This window comes from Anabrus simplex, chromosome 5, assembly GCF_040414725.1.
Source record: "Anabrus simplex isolate iqAnaSimp1 chromosome 5, ASM4041472v1, whole genome shotgun sequence".
Taxonomy (NCBI): domain Eukaryota; kingdom Metazoa; phylum Arthropoda; class Insecta; order Orthoptera; family Tettigoniidae; genus Anabrus; species Anabrus simplex.
The window spans coordinates 15,484,348-15,505,650 of NC_090269.1; the positions used below are offsets into that span (position 1 = coordinate 15,484,348).

Here is a 21,303-nt window from a genome sequence, read left to right on the forward strand (position 1 = left end):
GCCCGCAGAAACACGTCGAGGTACAGAGTCAATAAGAGTGCGGATGGTGTCCTGAGGGATGGTTCTCCATTCTCTGTCAACCATTTGCCACAGTTGGTCGTCCGTACGAGGCTGGGGCAGAGTTTGCAAACGGCGTCCAATGAGATCCCACACGTGTTCGATTGGTGAGAGATCCGGAGAGTACGCTGGCCACGGAAGCATCTGTACACCTCGTAGAGCCTGTTGGGAGATGCGAGCAGTGTGTGGGCGGGTATTAGCCTGCTGAAACAGAGCATTGGGCAGCCCCTGAAGGTACGGGAGTGCCACCGGCCGCAGCACATGCTGCACGTAGCGGTGGGCATTTAACGTGCCTTGAATACGCACTAGAGGTGACGTGGAATCATACGCAATAGCGCCCCAAACCATGATGCCGCGTTGTCTAGCGGTAGGGCGCTCCACAGTTACTGCCGGATTTGACCTTTCTCCACGCCGACGCCACACTCGTCTGCGGTGACTATCACTGACAGAACAGAAGCGTGACTCATCGGAGAACACGACGTTCCGCCATTCCCTCATCCAAGTCGCTCTAGCCCGGCACCATGCCAGGCGTGCACGTCTATGCTGTGGAGTCAATGGTAGTCTTCTGAGCGGACGCCGGGAGTGCAGGCCTCCTTCAACCAATCGACGGGAAATTGTTCTGGTCGATATTGGAACAGCCAGGGTGTCTTGCACATGCTGAAGAATAGCGGTTGACGTGGCGTGCGGGGCTGCCACCGCTTGGCGGCGGATGCGCCGATCCTCGCATGCTGACGTCACTCGGGCTGCGCCTGGACCCCTCGCACGTGCCACATGTCCCTGCGCCAACCATCTTCGCCACAGGCGCTGCACCGTGGACACATCCCTATGGGTATCGGCTGCGATTTGACAAAGCGACCAACCTGCCCTTCTCAGCCCGATCATAGCACAGCGGCGCATTTCACATCATGAGCATACCTCAGTGACGTCAGTCTACCCTGCAATTGGCATAAAGTTCTTCTTGGTGTTGCATTTGCTCTGTCAGTCAGTGTATTGTGATGTGTCTTTAGTTTCCTTGGTACTAATCTCATTATAAGATATTGAATAGGTTCAGATGCTCTCTCCTTGTAATTGTGTTGTTGGACATGCTAGTAATCTGTGAGAACAGAGAAGAAAATGAAGTATAAGAGTTTTGTCAATAGAATGTCTATTGAACGTGTGGAATAAGTGCTTACGTACATAGTACTGTTGACTGATTGATGTGTACAGTTAGGGAGCACATCCTGCACTGCTCCGAGTACATCTAGGGCTGGTACTTGCGGTTACGGAGAAGGGAAGTGGAGGGGCATGAGGGGTATTGATTGGGGAAGGTAAGGAATCTAGCAATTCCTTTAATATCTTTTGGAGGCTTAAAGTCATGAATTGCCTGCATTCTGGAATGCTTGATTGAAACTCAATCGCAAGACACAATATGCTCTAGGAAAGGCATAGATGATTTGGTCAAAGATATGGTACAGATATTCGATAGGAAGTGACTAGTGTGCCTGGCTGAGTCACCAGCTTCAGCTTCTCGAGACTCAGCTGAGGTCAGGTCAGGCACCAAACTCTCTGAGGAGGAAGGACCCTCTAATTTTTCCTTTAAAGGTCTGAGGGAATGTCTCAAAATTGCCTGAGGCCCTTGGATTTATGCCCTTCCTCAAAACTGTGATAAATAATGAACCATTCACAGCTCTGTTAGACTCAGGAAGTGTTAGCTCAATTATTTCTGAGGATTGGTATTCCAAAGTGAAGGTATGTTGTAAATTTCCTGATTATAGTTTTCTTTGGTCAAATGTGTTTCAGCAAATTCTTCACTGTTAAAAATTTTAGGATTGATTCATGCTAAATTCACATCCCGAAATTTACTTGGAATTTTAAGTTGTTTGTTGCCAAACAGTTGCCATGCCTAAGTTAGTGGAGGCAGCACAAGAAGTAGAACAGGAAGGTAAACTGTTAAGTGAAGTACAGCTTTTAGCAAGATGTGAAAACTATCCACATTTAAAACATCCCTGGGATGGCCCTGCTCCATTCCTAGTTCCGTTAGATTGCATAAAAGGACACTTATTTCTTAGGTGGTCCGCCGATCCGCACACGTAACTTTTGCGGGGAGAGAAAGTTCGGCAAGGTGGTGGCCGAGAACTATTAGATGATGGTGGAGGCTCTACCATAACCTCGAGTTCAGAAAATGTTTGAGGTCAAGAAGCAAAACACAAATAAGACCTGTAAGATGGAGAAATCCCTTCGACAAGGGTCTGTACGATATGACCTTCAGAGTAATGAAAGGTGAACACCCTTGTAAAAAATTTTATATCCTAAAGAAAATCTGCTAGGTTCTCATCTTGAACTCGGAAGTAGAATTTTTGTACTAGTGATGACATGGCTCTGCACGAATGAAGTTAGCTAAGAGATGGGCATGGAAATTTTCTATAGAGCTTCTACCTGCTATGGTCTACAATTTGGTTGGAGAGGACACCAACAGAGTACGGGTAAATGATTTGTAAAATTTGGGAGTGTGAGAGAGAAAACACTAGTGCATGATCCTGAAATTCCATGAGAAATCTTACAAAAGCGATTACATCATTAGTAGAGTTGAAATGCCCTTAAGCAACATGGCTAAGGGGTGAGGCAAACTACTGAAACCTGGTGATATTATCAGAGATGGCGCTGGAAGTTGAGGGGGTTCGAAAGCTGCATTACTGATGATGAAGGGTGGAAGTGTGGTGGATGATTAACTTGTTTGGATGCGGCAGAAGTTTGTTGTGGGTTAACAGATTCCCTACTCTCAGATGACTTATTAGGGTCCTCTTCAGTTTGCACATTTACTGGTGGAAGATAGTCACCCTTAGCACTAGCAGACCAGACAACAATTGATTGACCTTATTTGACAACTCCGAAATGTGTTCATCTACGGTGTTAGCCATACTAGCATGGTCAGGCCTCGATTTCAAGTAATTAGTGCCCTGGCCAAACAATATTTAGCTGCCCGCCCCTCCCACCGCTCATTTTTCTGTTCCTCTAAAATTAATTGTTTACAAATTAAAGATTACAGTTTTCAAGATTATGAGTTTTAAAACAGCACATTATGCAAATAAAGTTCATTCTCATAATTAAATGTATCAAGTCAAATAAAGGTAACAGCCAATTAAGAATCGGGCTGTTTTTATTTTTATTTAAAAAGCTGTTGGTTCAGTTTGATAGTTTGTGTATAAGTAAATAATTTGAGAAATAAGGCACATAAATTATTAATTTATTGTAATTTATTTTGATCACATTTGAAAATACAAGGTTTGTTTATAGGCTACTTTACATAAAAGATTTTTTCCTTGATTTTTTCCTAGCAAACTCTTGAACAATTTCATCAAAGTTGGTTTTCAAAGTTAAATCTTTTTCAGTGCACATAAGGACTAATGAGCTTACCTTTTCATTAAGATAAGTTGCTCACTTAGCATTATTTTACTCTGCTTAAAACTGAAAAATCCCTTTCTGCAGCACAGTTGGTCTTTGGTAAGGTCAAAAACATTCCAATTGCAATTTCAAGGTTGGAAAAAAGTACTTGACAAATTGTTTCGCTTAATGTAAAAATACACTTTAGGCAAGTTTTGTAATTCCTCGAGTTCAACATACATTTGAAAATGTACACACTCATTTACAAAATCTTGACTGACATCTTCAGGGTACAGCAAACTAAGTTTCAAAGCAGTGTTCTTCACTTCTGATGATTCAGATGAGCAAGTCAGTAGTAGAGGTCACACTTGAAATCTGGAAGCTACGACTTCATATGCTTCTTTACTTCTTGGTAAGTTTCCTATACGTGTGTCTATTATTTTAAGGAACATATTACTTTTGAAATTTGTTCTTGCATCTAGGTCTCCTTCAATTCCATGTGTTTCATCTGCAAATATTTTCCGTTTTCTTACTCTTGAGTAGCTCGGAACATTACATCCACCTACTTTCAAAGCAGATTGCTCATATATGTCAAACTCGTCCCTCGCTTTGATGAATCCTTCAGAGTTTTCAATTGTTTTACTCCTCCCTCAAGATTAAGATTTTCAAACTGCAAATTTTTAGAACACTTGTCACCTCTTTCCAAAACGCCATTCTACACAACTAACATAAAAGTGGTCTCGAAATTCTGAAATCTTGTTTCAAGGTTTTGTGTCTCAAGTCTACAAGCAGGTTTTACTCTGGAGTCTGAGTCTTCAGAGAGCTTCCTCAATGATTGCCGTATTTCTTCATAACCTTTTACCAAAGCTCTGACAGCATCTGCTCTTGCAGACCATCTGTTTTCTGATGAAGATTTTACCACTGGCGTACCTTTTTTTTGTTGCAAGAATTGCTTCAATATATTCCACCTGTACGTTGACACAGAAAAGTAATTATACAACTCCTGGACGAAGGCAAAGAAAACTACTGTGGCAGTGCAGCATACTGCGGCAGCCAAACCAACAAGATTTTATGAGTGTGCTGTACATGGTATGTATTCAGCAAGGGGGCTTTGCTGCTTTATTCGGACCTGAAGACCTGAGTAAGCTCCTGACATATTGGAAGCATTATCATAACTTTGGCCTCTACAATTCTTGATGTTGATTTTGAAACTCTTAAGATAGTCAACTGCAGCTCTTTCTAATCCAGCAGATGATTGTAATATTCCAGGCAAAAACTTAATGAATCGTTCTACAGGCTTTGGCTCCGTTTGAGGTACATATCGTAAAAAGATAGCCAACTGGTCAGTGTTAGAGCACTCAGGCATCGAATCTACAATGCGAGTAGTATCTAGCTTCTTTTACTTCATCTACAGTTTTAAGCACACAATTCCTTATAACTTCAATAAATTCATTACATATTTGAGAATACATGTATGAGGTGTACCCTTGACCTTTGTTACCATATTTCTCGATGTACTGGGCAAGGAAAGGGTCATATTCATTGATTAACTCAAGTCATCCAAGATATAAACCATGTGAAGTTGATCCAAAATCCTCATTGTCTCCTTAGAAAGGTAAAGCCCTAACTGCCAAAAAGCATACAATAGAAACTATTCTTGAGATTATACTTCACCAGTAGTTTATCTCTTCTTCATACTGGGTAAACAGAACTTTATCAACCTGCATTAACTGTTTTTGTCTGGTGATGTACGTAAGAACATTATGCCTGTGGTCATGAACATCCCCCGCCCCATGGCACTACAGCCCTTGAAGGGCCTTGGCCTACCAAGCAACCGCTGCTCAGCCCGAAGGCCTGCAGATTACGAGGTGTCATGTGTTCAGAATGACAAATCCTCTCGGCCCTTATTCTTGGCTTTCGAGACCGGGGCTGCTATCTCACCATCAGATACCTCCTGAATTCTAATCACGTAGGCTGAGTTGACCTCAAACCAGCCCTCAGGTTCAGATAAAAATCCCTGACCTGGCAGGGAATTGAACCCGGGGCCTCCGGGTAAGAGGCAGGCACGCTACCCCTACACCGCCTGTGGTCATGAGAATGTTCATTATGTTTCAGTAGTTCGTAGCTGTGTTTCCAGTCATTAAAACCAGTAGAAAAATGTGTCTTTGCATTGCCTGGTTGAATTAAACAGCATAGAATACTTTCCCAGTTGACTGTGAATACAATAACCAATCTCTTAAAACAATGTCTCCACTAGGAAGACTAACCTTAAACATGTTTTGAGACAATGTTCTTTTACCATCATTGTAAGTTCACAGAGATTTCGAAAAATCCACCATTACATTTTGTTTTGGACAACGTTTAATAACATTTTCAATTACTGAATTTAACATGACATTCGAAGTACCAGGATCATCTATAGAAAATGAATTAGGTAAGGTTACCTCAGGTTGTGATTGTGAAATAGTTCCAAACAGCTGTTGGAAAACTGCAGGCTCATTGTTCAATTTAATACTAACACAGGGCTGATCAGTCTGTATATCTAGGCCTTGTAAGTCTTCTTGTGTAAAGTTAAATGGAACTGATGACAAAGTCGAAGGTTTTGTTAAGTCATCTTGGCATTCCAATTCCGAGGTTGGAGTTGAACGAGTCAAAGTAAAGAACTTTTCCATTTTAGGCACTTTCCTAAGTAGTTCAAGTTCATCACTCTGCTTTTTGGCAGTGCGTTTTTTGTATTCAGCACCACTTAACTTTTTACTCATGGTTAAATACTGAAAAACTGTAAGAATTACACGAGACAATAAGCTGGCTAGGTGAGGTTATCAGGTTGATGGTGAGCAGATCTAAACAATGATATGCACATGAACCATCATGAGCCAATGGCAGACAGGGCATTGCTTGTCTAAACTAACAAGGCTGCCAAGCCACCAACTACAATTGCCCACCCAGCACCCGCACGAGTTACATAATACCTCTTTTATTGTTTGCAGTTATTTTATTTTCTTAATAAAATTAAAATGTATAGATTACATTCAGGTTTTAAAGTTAGAATAGTTTAAAGTGTTTTATATAGGCTAATAAAATAATTGGAATAATTTGTGGAAGATAAAAGTAATTTGAGTGTAATGAATTTAAGACGTAATTCACGCAGGCCATAATTACTCGATCTGCCAAAGGCGCCCCCTCAAAAACTGGCACCCTGGGCACTTGCCCAGTCCGCTCATTTGTAAATTGGGGCCTGAGCATCATCCTCATTACGTTTCGGAGACAATAGGTCCTTAGCTCTATTATAGAAATGGAATAATCTAGCTTGAACACACTTAAGTTGATTTCCTGAAGGTTCACCTACTTCAAAAAAGCTGAGAACAGAGGCAAGATCAGTAATATTAGTGGTGATGGTGGATAGAGCCTGACCAATTTCCTTCTCCCCATACACTGGGATACAGATGGGAAACTCTGCGTCTGTTGCAACCGTGCCACCAGACTGGAGCTTTCTAATTAAAATTTCATAAATTAGATCTTCCTTGTGCAGATATCACGGTGCAAGGACTTCTCTAGAACCAGACATAATGAAGGAGAATTTGTCAAAATTTGGAAAAATTCAGAAAGAGAAAAATTTTTGGAGTTTGATTTCAAATACTATGAAAAGCCATCAAAAGGGGCTTTGTCCAGACCCATTCAACCATGCTCTGCTACCACTTGTTCTGAGGGTTCTTTGGGATGCAGAGGTGTAAGAAGGTACTGGGGTGAATGGGTGGACAGCGAAAAGATTAAAGTACAATTTAAAATTCTAAAATTTTAAATTTTATTTCTTTCCTTTCTTTTTCTGAATTTAAACCTTGATGAACAGCACCAAATAACAGTTGGATAGACAAGGTGAGCTCATCAGCTCTTGTAACAATAATGATTAAACTCAGGTACACAATAATTTCCAGAATGAGCTTGAAGCTCCAAAGTTACAATATTCAAAAGAGCATCTTTTCTCCACACAATAACCCTCTAGAAGACTGAGCTCCAAAATTTACAACATTCCAGCCTCTCCAAGGCACAATTCTTTTATCCAATTACCAGATAAATCGAGAAAGCAGATTTTACTGGCTTACCTGCTCGAAAGTCTGATTACACTTGAAAAGGAATAGTTAAAATTTAAAATTTAACAGAGGCAATAAATGCCCATTCTACATGGCCTTAGTGATCAAAAGAAAAGGTTCAATATATCGGTCGTAAACCAAAATGCTAGGAAGCAAACACTTGCACTCCTTTGGAAATACACTTTGAAACACTTAAAACCATATTTGGGCTTATGGCACGAAGTTACAGAGCAAAGCCTATACTACAGAAGTGACGTGATGGAGAAAATTAAGTTCCAAAAGAAGAGATAAATTTTAAATTTTACAAACTCATAGTCACCCCAATACCAAGTTGAATAGGAATTAAAAGACGGTGAACACTCTTTATTCCTTAAGTTAGAATAAAGTCCTTTAGACTTGCTTGAAAATTTACATTGAAAAGATCTTGAGATTTACATTAAGAAAGAATTTTGAAACATTCCCCTTGAGCCAGCTTTCTGAAACTATCACATAATTAAAAGATATCTGCCATTACCTTGAGCTGGTGGGTCTTCCGACAATGGGCAGGGCTTTCTCCCTGCCTTCACTACGAATGCATTCTAAACCTCTTGACTGGAGTGATGGAAAAGACAACACGGCCCAAAAGGTCCCAGCTTTTATAGCGAAAGGGAAGTTTCTGGAACTCTCCAGATTGGTTAATTTAATAAATATCCAAAATTTCTGATTGGTTGATAATTTCATGAAGAAGGAAGAGATAGCAGTGCTAGCAACATTAGAATACAAAAATCATTCTACAAACTTTTCAGTTTTGTAAATCTGGAAACCACAAATTTCTTTGGAGATTAATTGTCAATCTTCCCACCAGAGGGAGCACATCAGTTGACAGTAGAGACATCTGAAAATAAAGTTTGAAACTTCTTCTGGTACACAGTTCAAGGTTCATATTACAGATGGCCTTCTAAAAGGTGCTCAGTTTAAATGTACAGAGTAGAGGTACCTCCAGATCAATTATTATTATTATTATTATACAATGAACGAAACTGATGTATACAGGTGACACTTCTCATTCTACTATGTTTGTCCTGCGTGTAGGGAATCTGTTGTGATTTTGTGCTTGAGAGTGCGTGAGTGCGTGTTCGGCGTCTCACGTCCAATGTTTTATGTGTTTCCGCTATAAATAACAGTTTCTTCCAGTATAGTCAGCAGTGTAACAATAATAAATAAACTTACAAGGATTTCATAAGTTTAATAATGTTCTTGTGAGATAAAAGAACCAAAAATTATAATCATAATATAGTTAACTGTGAATTTTCAAGACCCATCTTGCCATATCCATTGAAATTGTTAAAACTTCATGAAAATTTATATTTAGACAGAATTATAGAACAAAATGTTCTTCAGTTGCTTTGTAGGTGGTGATACGAGTGTAATTTGTTGCTAATAATCTTTATTTAACATTCCATGTTTTGAACTGTCCTTACATAGGGTCTTATGGTATACACATTCTCTTCTAGGGATACATTAATTCTATGTTATTAATTAATAATAATTAAAAATATAAATCTCAGCTTCTTCTAATCATTCAAAAATAATCCAGATGTTAAAAAAGAAGATTCCTAAATTTTCTGTTTAGATGTTCACAATTACTATTTATATGTCCATTCCTTGTTGTTCTCTATGTTTGTCCGTTGTCAAGTGTGAGAAAATGATTTCTGTAAACAACAGAAAATGTATATTTAAAGCTATTTCATAGGCTAAGTTTGGAAGATACATTTCCTGTTGGTTGTGTAAATGAATGGATGTGTTGTGGCTCGTGAATTCTGATTGTTGCTTATCTGTTCTCTTCTATTCAGCTTGCACGGAGCATGATCGTGAGTACAGAGATTGTGTTCACAAGGTCTGATTTTAAATATGCCATTGTAAACTATGAATCACAATTCTTAGTAATGCCTTTATTAAATAATGGCTTGACTTATAAAATGTTTTAAGTGTAGGACCTACATACTTGTATACATTGTTTAAGAAGGATATGGGCACTAAATTCAATAGTACAGATATATAACAGGTATCTTAATCCCTTTCAATAGCCTAGGACAGGATTATTACTATGATTTTATTACAAAGCACTCTGTAGCAAAATAAATGTGTAAAAACTATTACAGTATTATCAGCTTGACTAACCTATAACTCCAGAAGTAATATTTATGAACATCATAAAAAAATACACTTTCATAAATTGTATTGTCATTTCATTACTTTAAGTTATTATGTATGCAAACAAGCTTTTATATGGCGAATTAACTAAGAGTTGTGTGGAAACGTCATGAATAAATGTAAGAATGCTTTTGACAACTTGAAAACACTATACGCTATGCTATAGGAGTCCAATCATTTTCTTTGGTAGGCAGGCCTTTAGCAGAGCTGACTGCTGTATGGGTAGTACCAGGAGCAATTGAATCGGTTAGAACAGAAAGGGTACATGTGACATTTTGGCCAAAATTTAGTTGACCACATTTCCTTGTTCAGGATGGACAGACACATCATTCTGTACAGAAATGGTACATGTATAATATTGGAAAGTGGCGGGGCCTTAGACTACCCAAAATAAGGTTGAGTGCAGAAAGGGCACTTGTGTAGTACATGTCCCCTTTCTGCACTGAATAAAGTTATGATTAACTTGTGTTCACTAGTGGCTCTATACAAACAACCTCTATGGCCAACAGAAAGCTTTCCTGTAGTATAACTTGTCTCTCCAGACAGCTGAAGTGACAAACGATTGATGCACCTGAGAGGAATGTACTGAAGACATTCTGTCCTTTAAAATGTGGTGGCCTAAAAATGATATAAGAAAACTTGTTTCAGTGATGAGTCACTCTGTCCAGGTGTTCGAGGTGGGCAGAGGGAACCATTCAAAATTCCCTGTTATATATGCTTAGAGCCATAAAAAAAAAAGTGGGGGAGGGTTGTAGTCAGCGCAGTCAATGGAGGGGTTTTGACACACACATTCATGCTCGCTACACAAACTACTGTACTTCCTCTGCCTCAAGATAAAGCCTGACCATCAGGCATGGTTCAAATAAACCACAAAATGCTAGCAGATCTAAAGAAGCTTAAAGATTATGTGCTTGGGTATATATGCTTTGATAAACTCTACAGGTAGCCCACAACAATTGATGAAACAAGTCAGCTTCACAATGGGAATAGTGGTGACGAAAGTGATGGAGATTGACCCAAGCAAATTTTATCGTAGGGTTTTCTGTAAAACTATGCTTTGTTTGCACAACATACACATGGTACTGCCTTTATGTTCTAAGCAGTAGCCAAAAGATTTATTGTTATGTAAATAAAATTATTCTTTGTCAGTGGTTGCAGAGTAGACTTCGGCCCACAAGTGACCTCAGCTGGTCTGTGGTCCATCAGCTCTGCACTCTGACCCACCAACCAAGCAGAGGAGGGGTGGCCGTGGCTCTACCGTGGCTCCACATCTCTTTATTCGGGAGATGGAGAGGGGCTGGTCTTCACCATCAGCTGTCCTGAAAATGGTTTTCTGTGGTTTTCCATTCTCCTGCACTAGGGCGAATACCAGGATAGTTCCTACCATAGGCCACGGCCATCAAGCCCCGTCACCTTCTCAAAGCAACTCCTTCACCATAACAAATCTCCCAGCCTATTTCCCCCTTCAGGGGAGGAATGATAAACATTTAGTAGTAGTATATTATTCTTTAACAATAAGATAGAAAAATAATAAGCACACATGAACATTATTTTCTGAAAAGGCGTATATTATAGCAGCCTTCTTTTATGTTCCAAACTTTGAGAGTTTCTCTGGTATCTTTACATTAGTAGTATTTTTCTCTGTATTGTTGATATGTATCAATTACCTCTCAAATAAATACTGTTTTCAGATCCACATTAATTTTACAGCCTTTCAAAGAGTACAAAATAAGATTACAAAGATTAGGGAAATTCAGTTCAGTGCAGAAAGGGAACGAGTGTAAATTTCTAATGTCCTCTTGGATAGAAATAGTTTCTCTAGCTATCAGGAAAGATAGAGCTGACCAGGAGGGGAGGGGATCAAATGAGGAGGGTAGGGTTGAGGCTCTGGTCATGGGGAATGCCATTGTTAGACATGTGAGGAAAGTGTAAGGAGGAAAAGGAACCAGGGTAGAGTATTATCCAGGAATTATGTTAAGGCAGATGTTGAGGAAAGTAGAAGAAAAGGAGGAGGGAACGGAGAAGGTGGTTGTTTTTCGCATTGGTACCAACGACATACGGCAAGCAGGTATAAGTACCAACATAGTTGGGGATGTATAGGATCTGGTAAATGTAGCACGGGTAAAGTTTAAGGAAGCGGAAATTGTTATCAGCGGAATACTGTGTAGGAGGGATACTGACTGGAAGGTGACTGAGGATTTAACCCTAGACCGGGCGCCCCAATTTCTGTCACACTACCGGGCGCGCGGTTGACTTAGTCAACCAGTTACATTTTCAGTCGTTTACAGGCTTTCGATCGCATAAACATTTCATTTAATTATGTTTTATCTTTTGTTTCAATGTTATTCTCCAAATAAAATTAAAAACTGATAGTGATGATAAATATGAATGTACTTAAAATGGATAATCATGAACACGTGAACTAATTCTGACATGAATACTGCTCCTATTTGAAATGAGTTAATTAAATTTAAATAATGTTTGCACAATTATACAATGAAATAATGACTGGATGAAAAATAAACGTTGTTGCCATATCAAAGAAATCATTCACACCTTATCCTCCGAGACATGCCATAATTTCACTGCAGTTCGCAAATTTAGCATCCTGCTCATGGCTGTAATTCACTTGTACAAATTAGTCCAGTATAATAGTTCATCGACCATCTCAGAGTTTATCAACTGCATGAAACAGTCAATTTCTGTTGATATCTTCCTCGCCTTCCTTCCGGTCCTGGCAGTATTTTTACAACATTCCTTGCTTTTACCCTTGAAGTAAGTTTTGAAAAGCCTGTCGTGGACCACATTGTTCCTCCATCTCTCCCGAAGATAAATTCCCTTTCGTTATCGTATTTATGGATCTCACTGTCCGAATCGGCTTCTTGCTTCGTATCATTGTTATGATCCTGACCTGATACGTTTATAATTTCCTCCTCCCCGTCCGAAAAGTCCGAAGCAGAGTCCTCTATTTCATTGGACAACTGGCTTGAAATGTCAGGTATGTCTTCACCATGGACAAAACAAGACCTAAAATAGAAATATACTACATGTAATTATGCCTGACTTAGCCTAATTACCCGAAAAGTACAGAGGAAAGGAAATTTTAAAGAAATAGATTTTACTTTCATGACCAGGCACGTGGTTGACTTTGTCAACCAGCTTCAGGTTCCAAGAGTTCGCTCGAAATATCTATCGCTTCCACTATTGTTGAAACTTGATTGAACTGAAGGTCAAAAGTGAGAGCAAAGGTATTAGTTGCGAGGTGGTGAAAGACTGACAGTTCTAGGAATTACGACGTAAAATAGTATGCTGGTTGACAAAAACAACCAGCGCACCCGGTCTAGGGTTACATGAGACTATAGAGTGCATATGTGAGAAACAGGAAGTGAGATTCATAGATCCTAATGGCTAGGTAGGAAATAGGGATCTGCACTCAGATGGCCTTCACTTAAACTGCGGTCATACGTATAAGTTAGGAAAGATCTTTAGAAGGGATATAGGGAGGAACTCAAATAGGGATGACATAAAAATGTTAGTGTTGAATTGTAGAAGTATTGTAAAGAAAGGAATAGAATTAAGTAATTTAATAGATATATACTTAACAGATATTGTCATAGGAGCTGAATCATGGCTGAGAAAGAAATTACATAATGGAAGCAGAAAATTGCCCACGGAGCTGGAATGTTTATCATAGAGACAGAATAGGAATGGTATGGGGGAGGAGTATTCAATTCTGGTGAAAGAAAAGTTTGTAAGCTACGAAAAAGTTAACTCTTTCCGGTCTAACTGCGAACATACCTCACAGCAGCCGAAATTACGCTCAGGCCGCGCTGCGGGTATAGCCCGTAGTAAGGTTTGACAATTCGCTAAAAATCGAGAATGAGCTATGCACGCATTCTGGTGGTTACATAATGTTTCTTCATGTATTAGTTATGAGAGTATTTAAGCAGATTGTGGATTGCAGTATTATATGACTAATTTAATGTTAAAAACTTCATGATTGTTCCGTATTGAATAGAGAAATAAGAAGATGTACAATATTATAGGGAAGGATCCACCTTTCAATACTCCGTAGTAAAAAGTAGTTACAACCTGTTTATTGGGACCGGTTTCAACACATTTCAAGTGTCATCATCAGCCAATTAGCGAAGATCTTAAAACAACTAATATATTGAACACAGGCAAAATATTAACATTGTATCATATTGTAGCAATTCAGTTAATGTTCAAAACACAATAATCACAGTCAAGATAGTAAACAGAACATCACTATCTTGCGCCGAAAACAAATATATTTGAAGTTCATAAGCAGATCAAGTATGCACTTATGTAAAGTCGTTGCTAGGCAGGTCTTGCAGGCATTTGTTTCTCTGGCCGAAGAGTAAAAGGTGACGTGAATGAAGTCTTAGGAAAACAGTGTAGGATTTAATTTCGTCAAAATCAAAGTGGATATATTGTGCCAGGCTCCTCACTTTCATCTACCCTGTCCGACCTCCCTTGGTCAACTCTTGTTCTTTTCCGACCCGATGCTATTAGGTTTGCGAGGGCTAGGGAGTCTTTCATTTTCACGCCCTTCGTGGCCCTTGTCTTCCTTTAACCGATATCTTCATTTTTCGAAGTGTCGGTTCTCTTCCTCTTTTTTCCTCGAATTAGTGTTATATAAAGGATTGTTGCCAAATTTTATTTCCTCTAATAACAATAACCACCATCACCACCCTCTAATAAACGTTCCCCACCCCCTTTCTCTATTTATCATTTCTTTATCAATTACTACGGCAAGTTGTTTCGAGTTGAACCTCGTATTTCTTTCATTATTTCTTCCCATTTTTTAATATATTTTTATTTGGCTTTATTCTTTTTTAACGTTTTAAATTATTTTAAAACCTATATATCCACTTTGATTTTGATGAAATTAAATCCTACACTGTTTTCCTAAGACTTCATTCACGTCACCTTTTACTCTTCGGCCAGAGAAACAAATGCCTGCAAGACCTGCCTAGCAACGACTTTACATAAGTGCATACTTGATCTGCTTATGAACTTCAAATATATTTGTTTTCGGCGCAAGATAGTGATGTTCTGTTTACTCTCTTGACTGTGATTATTGTGTTTTGAACATTAACTGAATTGCTACAATATGATACAATGTTAATATTTTGCCTGTGTTCAATATATTAGTTGTTTTAAGATCTTCGATAATTGGCTGATGATGACACTTGAAATGTGTTGAAACCGGTCCCAATAAACAGGTTGTAACTACTTTTTACTACGGAGTATTGAAAGGTGGATCCTTCCCTATAATATTATTGTACATCTTCTTATATGACTAAGTCAGAGAAATTACGATATTTTCAATCAGCATGCATCAGTAGATGTTGTCACTCAATGAGCTCTAAGACATGGCTTCTCGCGGCAAACATGTGCTTGACGAAAGTGATATTTTCGCTATTTTGTGATATATTATAAGTTTATGCGCAAATGAACATATTATTGACATGAATTTGAAACAACTTCTTACATTTCACTATGATTGGAGCTCGTTTTATGGCCTAGCGCATGTTCCCGCGTATTTCATATTTGAGTGAATACGTAAGATTGTCTGTATTAGTAAAGTTTTCTGTTTAGAAGACTGTATTTTCTCTTTCTCAGAAGTCTTTTGTGGTAAATGAAACAATAATTTTACATTTGAGTAACTTTTGACAAAATTTATCAATTAAAATAAAATTTCATAAGAGCTCCCATTTTCATTATTGTAATTATTACTATTATTATTGCAAAATTATTATTTTTATATTGTACTCATCATCGTTGTTGTTTTGTAATTGCAATGCACATTTTATATTAGCAAAATAGCGTAAATATAACAGTATTTCAGTAAACTGCACTTGCTTAGTTATCCGTCAGATCTTTTTCCCATTTGCAAAACATGGTATAATATATAAACAATTTTAAAATCTCAAGTGATAGTTGACATGATACAAACAGTTTTTTTCAAAACTAGATGCTCAAACAAGTATAAAGAAAAAAGAATCATGCAAATATCTCCTACAGGTACAGAGATATATAATGTTTTAAAAATCCTTAAAAATGCCCAGTCCAGAAAGTTTGTTAGGGATATTAAGGCCCAGATTGGAATGGGTTAAAGATGACATACAGGAAATTCTAATTGGCAACTTGATGTTTTTGGAGTGTACAGACTGGGAAAGGATTGTACAGATGCTGATTCGGAATTATTTGATAAGATAATCAGCTATATGGAAAATGATATGGAAAGTAACATGATTGTAGTGGGTGATCTCAATTTACCAAACATCAATTGGGAAGGTAATGCGAACGACAGGAAGCATGACCAACAAATGGCAAATAAGTTAATCTGGGAAGAACAGCTAAATCAGAAAGCGATGGAACCAACTAGAAAGGAGAATATTCTGGATGTGGTGCTGATAAAACCAGACGGGCTCTATAGAGAAACCCAAGTAATAGATGGTATTAGTGATCACGAAGCTCTTTCTATCGTAGTTAAAAATAAATGCAATAGAAAGGAAGGTCTTAAAAATAGGACTATTAGGCAGTACCATATGGCTGATAAAACAGGTATGAGAGAGGTTTTAAAAAGTAACTATGATTGGTGGAAAACAGTAAACAATATAAACAGACTGTGAAATGGATTTAAAGCAATTGAAGCAATTGTTAACGAACGTGAAAACAGACACGTACCTTTAAAGGTGATAAGGAATGGTAAAGACCCACTATATTATAACAGAGAAGTAAAGAGACTAAGAAGAGGTGCAGGTTGAAAAGAAGTAGAGTTAGAAATGGCCGTGGAAGTAAGGACAAATTGAAGGAAATGACTAGGAAATTGAATCTAACAAAGAAGTCAGCTAAAGATATGATGATGGCAAGTATAATTGGCAGTCATACAAATGTTAGTGAAAAATGGAATGGAAGGGTATAAATAGGTACTTCAAGGCAGAAACAGGTTCCAAGAAGACATCCAGGAATCATTACTGAACATGGGGGGGAGTTATATGCAAGTATCTACAGAAGGCAGAAGTATTCAGTCAGCAGTATAAAGATAATGTCCAGATAGAGGAGGTGACTAATACTAACAAAGTATAGAAATTTGCATATGGACTGTATCACAATTGACCTATCTAAGGCATTTGATAGGGTAGATCATGGGAGACTACTGGAAAATATGAGAGCTATTGGACTAGACAAAAGAGTGATTGAATGGGTGGCTATATTTCTAGAAAATAGAACTCAGAAAATTAGAGTTGGTGAAGCTTTAACTGATCCTGTAATTATCAAGAGGGGAATTCCACAAGGCTGTATTATTGGACTTTTTTAAATGATATGAGTAAAGAACTGGAATCAGAGATAAGGCTTTTTTCGTATGAAGTTTTTCTGTATAGAGTAATAAGTAAGTTATAAGACTGTGAACAACTGCAACATGACCTTGATAATGTTGTGAGATGGACAGCAGGCAATGGTATGATGATAAACGGGGTTAAAAGTAAGGTTGTGAGTTTAACTAATAGGAAAAGACCTCTCAGTTTTAATTACTGCTTGATGGGGGTGAAAGTTCCTTATGGGGATCACTGTAGGTACCTAGGTGTTAATATAAGGGAAGATCTCCATTCGAGTAATCCCATAAATGGGATGTAAATAAAGGGTACAGAACCCTTCACATGGTTATGAGGGTATTTAGGGGTTGTAGTAAGGATGTAAAGGACAGGTCACGTATGTCTCTGGTAAGACCACAACTAGAGTATGGTTCCAGTGTACGGGACCCTCACCAGGACTACTTGGTTTGAAAACTGGAAAAAAATCCAAAGAAAAGCAACTTGATTTATCCTGGGTAATTTCCAGCAAAAGAGTAGCATTACAAAAATGTAAGTTTAGACTGGGAAGACTTGGAAGAAAGGAGACGAGCTGCTCAACTAAGTGATATGTTTAATTAAGATCTAGTATTAGGTTTAATGGTCCACCCAACCAATACACTTCACTTTACAAGTGAGAACACATTCAATGTTAAAGTATGTTATACATTCTTTGGTACATGTTTCGTCAAATTTAAGACTTCTTCAGCTTTTCCATAAAACTGTCCATCACTTTCTTACAAAAATTCTTCCCATGTTGAAATTTGATTCTATATCATTTTTCTTGAGATTTGACATGTGGTACCAGTAACTTCAGCGTATTGACTAAGGTGGAATTTGAACTTTGGCCTCGGAAATGGGAGAAAAGGTCCTCATCATCAACTGAAGAATATTGAAGCTTTAAATCTAATGAAATTTTCTTTCAAAAGACAAGGCCTGGAAAGAGAAAGATATACATATTAGTGGGTTTGAACTCTCAGAAATTGAAAAATTGAGTTTTTGTTACAATTACGTAACACAGAAACTTACCCTCAAAATTGGTGTACCTCCATACAGCCGGTTCCCATCCGAGCCCAGCTCTGGCCTGCTTCTCGCCATGCTACTGCTTTTGTTATAATTATGTTTCCTCTCATCCAGCAGAACTTGGCTGGGGGTGATAGGAGGAGCAGCAGCGCTATTAGTAGGGGAATATTGTATTTATTGAACATAACAGGTGAATTAGCCCTGATATATGTTCACAAGGACAGCTGACAACAAAATAAGAAAAACAGAAATACAAAATTCCTGGGCATGCCATGAGGTTCGGATACTCCGGAAACGTGACACTCCCAAGGGAGGGTCACCACAGCAGTCATCCTCAGACCCTACATGTCACGCCCATCGTCTACACTTAATATTAAGAAACAAATTAAATGAACAATAAGGGATAATAAAATTAAAATATGAACTAATATTAAGGATGATCTACTGCTACTACCCGGCCGTGTCATCACCCCTGGTGAGAAGAAGCCGCTAGTAGGGGAATATCTCTTCTTTCCAGACCTTATTTTTTGAAAGAAATTTTCATGAGCTTTAAAGCTTCAGTATTCTTCAGTTGATGATAAGGTCACATTCTCCCATTTCTGAGGCCAAAGTTCAAATTCTACCTTTGTCAGTACACTGTAACTACCGGTACTGTATGTCAAATCTCAAGAAATATTATATAGAATCAAATTTCAACATGTGAAGAATTTTTGTAAGAAAATGATGGACAGTTTTATGGAAAAACAGTGTTTTTATTTTCAAACATTTCAATGAGGACATGGGTTCATCCATTTTAAATTATTAGACAGTAATAATATTTTGATTAGATACAAGATGCTATGGCTGAAGAAGTCTTAAATTAGACGAAATATGTACCAAAGAATGTATAACATATTTCAACACTGAATGTGTTCTCACTTGTAAAGTGAAGTCTATTGATTGGGTGGACCATTAAACCTAATACTAGTTCATAATTAAGCTGTATCAATACAGACCTATATGATGAAGTTCGTAAATTGCAAAAATAAGTAGTATGTTCCGAGCTGTCAGTGAAGAAATGGTGTGGAATGACATTAGTAGACAAATATGCTTCAGTGGTGTTTTTAAAAGAAGGAAAGATCACAATATGAAGATAAAGTTGGAATTTAAAGGAACAAATTGGGGCAAATATTTGTTTATAGGTAGGGAATGGACATTTTACCAAGGGAGATGCTCAATAAATTTCCAAACTCTTTGCAATCATGTAAGAAAAGGCTAGGAAAACAACAGATAGGGAATCTGTCACCTGGGTGACTGCCCAAAATGCAGGTCAGGACTGACTGACTGACTGACTGACTGACTGACTGACTGACTGACTGACTGACTGACTGACTGACTGACTGACTGACTGACTGACTGACTGACTGACTGACTGACTGACTGACTGATTCAAAATAACAAAATCAATACAGAGTGATTGAGCTGCCCCTGCCAATGTAGTTTTATGCAATCTAAAATATTCATTCCATCCTGAAAACATCTGCCCTGCCGGTATTCTCAGACAACACAACCAGATATCTTGGTATTTACCGCCTCACCATGATAGGACACCGTAATGTTATACTCATATTAAACACTGGAAGCCATGCGTGTGCCTTCTAGATCATATGAACCTAACACGCTGGAGAAACATTAAATTGATATTGACCTATCTAAGGCATTTGATAGGGTAGATCATTGAAGACTACTGGCAAAAATGAGTGCAATTGGACTAGAAAAAAGAGTGACTGAATGGGTAGCTATATTTCTAGAAAATAGAACTCAGAGAATTAGAGTAGGCGAAGCTTTATCTGACCCTGTAATAATTAAGCAGTGAATTCCTCAAGGCAGTATTATTGGACCTTTTGTTTTCTTATATATATCAATGATATGTGTAAAGAAGTGGAATCAGAGATAAGGCTTTGCAGATGATGTTATTCTGTACAGAGTAATAAATAGGTTACAAGACTGTGAGCGACTGCAGGGTGACCTCGATAGTGTTGTGAGATGGACGGTGGACAATGGTATGATGATAAACAGGTTAAAAGTCAGCTTGTGAGTTTCACAAATAGGAAAAGTCCTCTCAGTTTTAATTACTGCATTGATGGGGTGAAAGTTCCTTTTGGGGATCATTGTAAGTACCTAGGTGTTAATATAAGAAAAGACCTTCATTGGGGTAATCACATAAATATCACATAAATATCCAAAGAAAAGCAGCTCGATTTGTTCTGGGTAATTTCCGACAAAAGAGTAGCGTTACAAAAATGTTGCAAAGTTTGGGCTGGGAAGACTTGGGAGAAAGGAGACGAGCTGCTCGATTAAGTGGTATGTTCCAAGCTGTCAGTGGAGAGATGGCGTGGGAGGACGTCAGTAGACGAATAAGTTTGAGTGGTGTCTTTAAAAGTAGGAAAGATCACAATATGAAGATAAAGTTGGAATTCAAGAGGATAAATCGGGACAAATATTCGTTTATAGGAAGGGGAGTTAAGGATTGGAATAACTTACCAAGGGAAATGTTCAATAATTTTCCAATTTCTTTGCGATCATTTAAGAAAAGGCTAGGAAAACAACAGATAGGGAATCTGCCACCTGGGCGACTGCCCTAAATGCAGATCAGTAGTGACTGATTGATCTCTGCACATGATTAGGGTATTTAGGGGTTGTAGTAAGGATGTCAATGAGAGGGCATATAAGTCTCTGGTAAGACCCCAACTAGAGTATGGTTCCAGTGTATGGGACCCTCACCAGGATTACTTGATTCAAGAACTGGAAAAAATCCTAAGAAAAGCAGCTCAATTTGTTCTGGGTAATTTCCGACAAAAGAGTAGCATTACAAAAATGTTGCAAAGTTTGGGCTGGGAAGACTTGGGAGAAAGGAGATGAGCTGCTTGATTAAGTGGTATGTTCCGAGCTGTCAGTGAAGAGATAGCGTGGGAGGACATCAGTAGACAATTAAGTTTGAGTAGTGTCTTTAAAAGTAGAAACGATCACAATATGAAGATAAAGTGGGAATTCAAGAGGACAAATTGGGGCAAATATTCGTTTATAGGAAGGGGAGTTAAGGATTGGAATAACTTACCAAAGGAAATGTTCAATAATTTTTCCAATTTCTTTGTGATCATTTAAGAAAAGGCTAGGGAAACAACAGATAGGGAATCCGCCACCTGGACGACTGCCCT

At 38.3% G+C, this 21,303-nt stretch overlaps 1 protein-coding gene across 1 annotated transcript in view; it reads left to right on the forward strand.

The window, feature by feature from the left end:
- bma (SCY1-like protein bma) overlaps positions 1-21,303 on the forward strand; it is a 1,798,985-nt gene that overhangs the window by 1,771,125 nt on the left and 6,557 nt on the right. Inside the window, exon 16 of the mRNA XM_068227755.1 lies at positions 9,341-9,358. Coding sequence (XP_068083856.1) covers positions 9,341-9,358 — 18 coding nt within the window. The remainder of the gene's footprint in view (positions 1-9,340; positions 9,359-21,303) is intronic.